This window comes from Electrophorus electricus, chromosome 2 (assembly GCF_041902795.1).
Source record: "Electrophorus electricus isolate QZ-2024a chromosome 2, ASM4190279v1, whole genome shotgun sequence".
NCBI classification, from domain to species: domain Eukaryota; kingdom Metazoa; phylum Chordata; class Actinopteri; order Gymnotiformes; family Gymnotidae; genus Electrophorus; species Electrophorus electricus.
In genome coordinates this window covers 29,548,103-29,556,223 of record NC_137498.1, presented here as the reverse complement: position 1 = coordinate 29,556,223, position 8,121 = coordinate 29,548,103, and the positions used below count along the sequence as shown (strand labels likewise).

Genomic DNA, 8,121 nt, shown 5'->3' with positions numbered 1-8,121 from the left:
AATCTTGGATTATAAACGATATTTAAATTGCCGTTTAACACTGTATTTTCACAGGCCTCTGGGGTAGAATCCACGCTGTAGGTATCTGTTTAATTCATGAACGATTCAACCAGAGGTCGGTACAATCGAACCGTGACTTGTCAACGCGTGTGACAAGTGTGTTTTTTGATTGGTTCTAACAATGACAGAACCAACAAATGCACCAATAAGAGCTTGTTGCGATGGGAGTTGTACGCGAATACACGGCGATTATGCAAATTGAAATGTGTCTTTCTCACGAATTCGGTGAGGGACGCTGCTGATTCTGGTTTTAGGGAATTTGAAGTTGGATTTATAAAGTTAAAGTTTTTAGACGGATGATTAACCGAAACGCTTAGGATGTTTGCCGCTGCTTTTCGTGTCCTTAGTAACCTTTAGTGCTGGTGAGCCATGTCATGGCAGGAAGTTACCAGAAGCCGGTGGTAGTGTGTTAGTGCAAACATTTTCGCCGGCCTGGGCTGTTCCTTTTGTCTGACAGGAGAGGCAGAGCGTGCTCTTTTGTTTGGGATCTTTCTTTGTTTAACGGTTAAATATAGATAGTGTTGTGGAGGTCGCCTTAAGTTGAACTGATTTTGAAACATGCAGTACATGAAGAAGTATTTCACAGAAGGTCTTATTCAGTTTACGATCCTACTTAGTTTGATAGGTGTTCGCGTGGATGTCGATTCCTATTTGAACGGCTACTTCTCGCCATTAATAGAGACTGACGGAGGACCAAGTTCAGCTTTTGTACAGACGCCGTTTCACCGTTATCGGGACACCGCGGCTGGTCATCAGGTGCATCCCAAATGTCCAGAGCTAGACTACTTCACGAGCCGCAGATTGTTGAATGAAGTTCGCGCTCTTGGATCTCCGGCCCGCTTCCCCACGCGCCTGAGCGCGTGGCTACTGCAGCTGGATGGAGCTGAGGAGAATAACGGTAGCACAGACACCGACCAACTAAACCAAGAAAGCCTTGGAAACGAAGCTGACACTGGCCCCGTGAGTTCATTTGTCCGGTCAGCCGTTGAACTTTCTAAAGCAGTAGCTAGCAAGCTAAGTAACTATTTTGGCTGGTTAGCCAACTGCCTAGCGTTAGCTAGCTAACCAGTTTAGGTACAATCATACTGCTAACGCAAGCTAGCTTAGTGTGTTTTGTATACTTTGTTAACCATTAGCTAGCTTGCTTTTAGGGTTTATGTGGTGCTGCAGAACCTTTGTCAATGCAAATTGATTTTTAGTTAATATTAGCTAGCGTTAGCTGTTTAGAGCACGCTTTTTATGCAGGTGCATTAGCTAAACCTGAAAGTGAAACGATGTTTGTTGGTAACCTAACCCTAGCTAGCTAGCACGTTGTTTGACATAGATAAACGTTTAAATGATGCATGTTGGCTAATCTAGCTAGCTATTCTCATTGTTAGTCTCTCGAAGAGTTTTCCCTGTGAAATCAATGTCCGATATTGTGCACAGTTTAAGCTAACATACCAGTACACCTGTTATGTTACTCATATGGAGTGTCAAATTCGGCCAGTTGTCGTTACTAGCTAGCTAATTAGCTACATATGCTAGCTACAGCGATGAAGGTTTTGATACGAATTAGCGTGCTACATTGAGATACGCACACCACGTTGCTGCGTATACTGTGCAAACGTTTTCTGAAAGTTTTGGCTCACCAAGGTTAAGAAAAAGGTTTAGGCCATAAAGGAAATTTTGGTTCTTTTACGAATGTAAGATCGTCATACAAGATCCGGAAAAGCTCATCCACACGTTTATCTCCTCTAGTCCGGGTTATTGAAACACACTGTAATCGGTCAGCCAGTCTTCCATTAACGTCTACGGCTGGATCGAAGCGGTGCAGCCCGTCTGCATTCAGGTGCACCTCAGCCCTATTTTAGCGCCACTACACTGGCTTTCTGTCCAGTGTACGAGCCAACATTTAACGTTTTATTTAAGGCACTGAATAGGCCTTATACTGCAGATATGCTTATTTCATTTATATTGTAAGTGTTGGTAGTAGTTTACCACATGAAAGATGCCTCTGTATGGTTTTAAATACAAACTTTAACTTTTGGGATGTATGTAATGTATAGAGTGAAGAACAGAAATAATGAGAAGTATATACTGAGATACTCTGTATATCACTTTAGCAAACACTTGTTTTAAATGTTCTTTATAGTCACAAATTTACTTATTATGATAGTAGTGTTGAAAAACACAGACCTACATGTAGATTTGATTTAACATCCTTCTTAAACTTTTTTTTCTTTTTCTTTTCATAAGTAGGCATGGTAAACAAAGAAGCAAGAGTGTGGTCGTGTCTTGCTTGTCAAGTCCTGAGTCTAGTCACTCAATATTTCAGTTCATGTACCTCCATAAAGCTTTCATTTATGTTTTTGTCTGAAGCCATAACCAAGAATTGCTGAGTTAGCACAACAGTTACCCTAGAGCTAATGTTCTGTACATTGCCATATTTGAAGAGATAATGCTGTAGTAATAAAAATGGACTTGTCATAATCATAGATTATATAATAATCCTTTAAAGTAATAGAGACTCTCATTCCCCATTGTTGTGTTTATGACTTTGTTTTGCATTTGTAGGAAGTGGGAGCTCCCAAACTCTTTACAGCCTCTGACATTCTTATTCTGCACCTGTCATGTTCTAGAGCTGTGGTTCATTCACCCCCAAACACACACACACACATGCACAGTTCCATAATGGTAAACATATTGCAATAGTTTAAAAATCACTTTTGTGAGTCTTAAAATGAAATGCATGTGTACACACAAGAACACAGATCTAGTGTGTTTCAGTGAAACTTTAAACAATAGTGTTGGGAGGTAAATGGAGTATGGACTGTATATTTAGGAGTGCTGTCAGCAATTAGGGGCCCTGTCAAAGATATCACATTGGGCTCCATTTAAAAAAAAAAAATGTACCTAATGTTCTGATTCTTTTTTGGGCCTATAAACATCACAGATCCTATAAACATCACAGATCGTCCCCCATATGGTGCCACTGTCCATAATGATAATGCTTGTTAATTCATGTTTGAAGTTTTCTCTTGAGGTCGGTTTTCTCTTTTATTTTCAAGCAGCTATGTGGGCGGTTAGCTGAGCAGTACAGTACAGTGCTGTGTGAGGGCAGAACACTGTCCCCTGTGCACTCAGTAGGGGCCAGATGGCATAGGCTGCTGGCATTGCTTAACTGCCTCCATTTGGGAACTACTTTCTAAGTGCTGTATTTCTGTGCTGCTCTCAGGGGTTTGTAAGATATTTTTTAATCTATCTTTGCCCAGGAAGCAGCTTCCAATCGAGCACAAGAGGAAGTTGTGAAAGATGAGGATGAAGAGATCAGTCTTGATTCACTGAACCAGCTCGTTCGCAGCTCCTCACTGGAGCAAGAGGTGTGCTACAGCTTTTGATTATTTCTTTTGTGCATGGCAGTTTTTCTGTGCATTTGTAATTTTGGCTCTTTTTTTTTTTCAGGGTGTGTTTAGTAGCAGTGCCCTGCCTCCCCCTCTGTCTGAACTTCAGCCTCGCTGGCAGGACCTCCTGGCAGACTTTGATGTGAGTAGTCTTTCCTCTGAGCAATCTATTATGGAAATTACTTCCTTCTCTTTGTAATGTGACCTGAACACAGCAACAGACAAAAGGCTATGGTTTGAATAGATGATAGTGTGAAAAGGTGTTATTCTTTATTTGGAAGAAGGTAGAAAAATGAGCTGAAATGGAAGGCAAAGTAATAATTAATGTGTGGCAAATTAAAAAGTGTTCAGTCCTGCACTTGGATGGCAGAAACTATGCACTATTGAGGTGCTGCCCTACTCTAACACACTTTATCCAGTTAATCCAGGTCTTAAGCCTTTGAAAATTGCTCTCAGGTGTGGTTAAAGTAAATTACGTTGTTAGACACCCAGTGACAGTTGGGCACTGCTTATATAAAGCTGTTTCACAGTAAAAGTTCAGCATGTACTGCCAGTATATTTGTGTAGGAGGACCTCTAATATTGAGTCAGTTATTCACAACTCATTTCAGTAAATGCTTACGCACTTTCATTGGCACATATCCTATATGTGTCTTTTAAGGAAACTGAATTGAAAAAAATATGATGAATTGATGGTAGAATGGGTGGAAAAGACATGAAAAAACTTTAACTTGTGTAAGATTGGCTAGCTGTACTTAAACGGATAACAGAACAGATATGTGAATACCAGCTGGTATGTGAACTACTGCAACCCTCACATTAGCCTTAAGCATGTTTAAAGGTGTTTTACATTATGCATAAGTTATTAAAGGTTGTAATATTTGGGAGCCTAACCCCATTTAGACTTTCCACATAAAATGTAGTCTGTACTTGAATAATGAACCAACCAATTTTGCGTTTGTGTTTATACATGGTATTTTTTGGGTTCTGTTCACATTCTGATGGAATCCTTCCACACAATGTATGTATAATGAGTTTGCACGAATTCCCAAGGTCTAGGTACATTTAAGCCAGCTGTCAGTTGTTCTCCCAAACCAACTATAACTAAACTAATGTGACACACATCACTTGCAGCTTTGAGAATTAGTGTTGAATCATGAGTCATCTGTTTTTACCATAGCAGAGGCCAGAGTTCACAGGGATCCGTGGAATAATCTGATCTTGTTGTTCTGTGGGTGGGTCCTTTCTCAGATTCCACTGTAAGGATTTCACTAATGGCTGAGATCTGATCTTGGAGTGAGACAAATGGTCTACCTGAACTGTTCAAATTCTGGTCATAATACTCATTATTTATACATTTACGCATTTTATATAGATATCCAGGTAAGCTGGCCAGGTATAGAATGTGTTGTAATGAAGAATGTAAAAGGGGTTGGAGCTGACTCTGTAAATTACATAAATTATCTAATTAGGTTGCTAACCAATTAGTGCAAGCTCTGGTGGGGGTTTTTATGCCCATGTGTCAGTCACATCACATTGTTGATTAATAACAATGGCATTGAATTAAATGGTAAATTCAGGGTGACAACACTGACTGTGTTTATCTTTGCTGTACATTAAGATACTTTGTCACAATTTACTGACAGTCACTTGAGATGGATGCAAAACCTTTTTTTCCTCTCTCCAGGATTTTAACTCATTGGTTCCACTGCACATGTCAGATCTGGATGTGAACCTTGCAAATCCCATTAGCTACAATGCCAGCCTTCAAGATGCCATGGTAACCAGTGGTGTGGATTACACATCAGCTCCAACCAGAGGTCGAGCACAGATCACACCGGACCATGGGGCATCCCTCTTCAACCTAGAATCAACTAACTTCTCCCACTCAGACACGCCTCCAGCAGCAGCTGGACTTCTGGCTTCACCTCTTTTCTACTTACCAGGCAATAGGTCTCACAATGACACCTCCCACTCTAGGGTTGGAGGTTATCTGGATGAGGCTGTGTTTGAGCAGATCAGTCTGCTGGGTCTGGAGGGACTGAACATGGATTCTGAGCTGCTGAACAGAATGGAAGGTGGAATGCATCCACCTTGGCTAGAGGATGTTGACTCTGACTCAGGTCTGTCACTGGAGAGCAGGTCTCGAAGCCCAGCCTCTACGTTTGCCTCGTCCTCTGATTCGTTTTGTGAAGATGAGGGCGGAGCCACGGGCTATAGCAGTGAAGTGGAGTCCATCTCTAACAAGGGTGGGGGTTGTGCATCAGAATTCTACCACTGGTCACCAGTAGACTTCAGTGAGAACATCTGGCATGACCACACCTACTCAGTCCAGTTGCCTGAAGACCACACACCTTATAGCTGGGCTCCGCCTCTCAAAGGTATTAAAGAGGAAGTGATGAGTGAGGAGGAATCTGGACCTGAAGAGCTAAGCCGGGATGAGCGCCGCCTGCAGGCATTGGGCTTTCCCTTCTCTGCTCCCCAAATTGTTAACATGCCAGTAGAGGACTTCCTGGAGCTGCTGGAGGGGCGAGGTTTGTCTGTGTCTGAGATCGCACTACTGCGGGATGTGCGCAGGCGTGGGAAGAACAAGCTGGCTGCGCAGAACTGCCGCAAGAGAAAGCTGGATGCCATCCTGGGTTTACAGGGTGAGGTGGAGGGCCTTTTGGCTCAGCGCGATGCCCTCTTGCGCGAGAGGGCCCAGACCAGCAAGGCCCTGTCCTCAGCAGCAGATGGTTTGGAGGCGCTCTCGCGGGACGTACTGAGTCAGCTGAGGGATGAGTACGGGCGGCCCCTGAGCCCGGAGCAGTACATCATCCACTGTGGCGCCAATGGACGTGTGGCAGTCCGGCCTCGCACAAACACAAGAACAAACACAACTGAGGCCAAGAATGCGAAGAGGAAGAAGGACAAAAAACACTGAGAGACAATTTGTGTATGCGTGTGTGCATGCATCCGTGCATGTGTGTGGGGCCTGAATATGTGCATTTCGAAAGGGCTACAAGGACTACTGAATATTCTTTCCTGAGGTTGGCTGTTGCTGAATATTTGTTTTCCTCTGAGTTGTTCTTGGCTTCACAGGAGAATTGAAAGACTGTAAGTGATTTTAACATTACAGCATAACGGTGCACTTCTCTACTGGAAAGAAAGTAGCAAAAACACTGGACATGTAGAGCATTGTCTCTGAGGTTATTTAAAACAACAACAAAAAAAACGACTATCCCTGTTTTGCTTTGTTTGAAAAAAGAAATTAGTTAACATGAATTTCTTTAGAACTATAAAAAACAATAGTAAAAATACTGAGAGGCATATGGTCACTGGTTGACATTGCCAAAGCATAAAATAAAATAAATATGGGTGGGTTTTTTGTTTTTTTTTTTGTTTTTTTTTGTTTTTATATAAATAACTTAACTGCCCATAGTCATGGATGACGACATTTCATTTAATGTTTTTGTAAATTAATAATAACTATATACTGCCCCTTACTTTGTATGAATCAGAGTGAATCATATTGCAGGTACCTATAACCATAATGGCACAATTGCATTTTGTAATCTTGCTCTGCTCAAGTCAGTGTAAACATGAATAACACTTGTGTTACAGGCATCACTGCACAAATCACTTATGCACTGATGTATACTTATAATTACTCTGCACCCATTTACTTGGCTTGCAGTTCTTCTGTCCAGATTATACACAGACATGACACTTACTTTTATGCGGTCATACTTTAATTATTCCACTTGCTGGTTTTTATTTGGTTTTATACACAATTAACATTTGCCATTTTGGAATATTCAGTTGGCATTTTACTGTACTGTGTTTTTACAATGCTGCATCTTTTGTGTTTTTGATATGTGTTGATGTTTCATGTGTAATGCCACTAATGTATTGTAACATTTTTTTGAAAATACCTGACTCACCTGAAAGCATCAGCAAAATGCCTTGTCCCAAATTAATAGAAGCAATTAGAGATGTTTGCTAGGACTTTGTAAGCTCATTGACTGTTGAGTTGTGTTGATTTGTTCTACCTCATAATGACCACTAGGTCACCAAAGTTTAAAAAACAAAACAAAACAAAAAAAAAACATGGAAAGGAAGAGGACCCCTCCTGCTTTTGTCATGTATGAGAACAATTGGTTGTATCACATACAAATTACCTTTTTTAATGTAAGCCAAAATCATGTTTTACTTAACTTCTCTTTTTTTTAATTAATAAAGGAGGAACAAATGGTTTTGGTTCTGGTGCTTTACTTCATTCAGGGTTAATTTAATATTTAGCTCTTTTGTTGCTTGTGATAACACCCTCCCCCACCCTAGCCGCAGTAAAACACTCCTGAGTTCTCCCTCTCAGGACAGGCTATACTTTTTAACTTTAAGTGTATTTCTAGCAATGGGTGGCATGGTTATAATGGCTGTAACTTCAGATGAACAGCTCATGCAGTGGTCCATTTTATTAAGAAGGTAATTGAATAATATTTTCAACATTTCAGTGATAAACTAGACTGACTATAAAATAATGCATATTAACTAGTCTATACCATCAGCACAACAGCATGGTTAAAAATGTACTTCTTCGATATATCCAGCACTGCTGCTTGGCAAATTAGTGGAGATGCAGTACCTGTGAGAGAGCTCGAAGGCTCGACAAGGCAAGACAGGAAATCCAGCTACATGGG

At 41.1% G+C, this 8,121-nt stretch overlaps 1 protein-coding gene across 1 annotated transcript; it reads left to right on the top strand.

Moving 5' to 3' along the window:
- The first annotated feature begins 266 nt into the window (after nucleotides 1-266).
- On the top strand, nucleotides 267-7,678 carry nfe2l3 (nfe2 like bZIP transcription factor 3). The gene is made up of 4 exons (XM_027014970.3): nucleotides 267-1,020; nucleotides 3,315-3,422; nucleotides 3,505-3,585; nucleotides 5,130-7,678. The coding sequence occupies exons 1-4, from the start codon at nucleotides 619-621 to the stop codon at nucleotides 6,363-6,365; spliced, it is 1,827 nt and encodes a 608-aa protein (XP_026870771.2). The 5' UTR covers nucleotides 267-618; the 3' UTR covers nucleotides 6,366-7,678.
- Nucleotides 7,679-8,121: the final 443 nt, after the last annotated feature.

Coding starts and splice junctions, on each gene's coding strand:
- nfe2l3 (XM_027014970.3), top strand. CDS start 619: ATGCAGTACATGAAGAAGTATTTCACAGAAGGTCTTATTCAGTTTACG. Junction 3,423..3,504: donor GCTCCTCACTGGAGCAAGAG/GTGTGCTACAGC, acceptor TTTTTTTTTCAG/GGTGTGTTTAGTAGCAGTGC. Junction 3,586..5,129: donor ACCTCCTGGCAGACTTTGAT/GTGAGTAGTCTT, acceptor TCCTCTCTCCAG/GATTTTAACTCATTGGTTCC.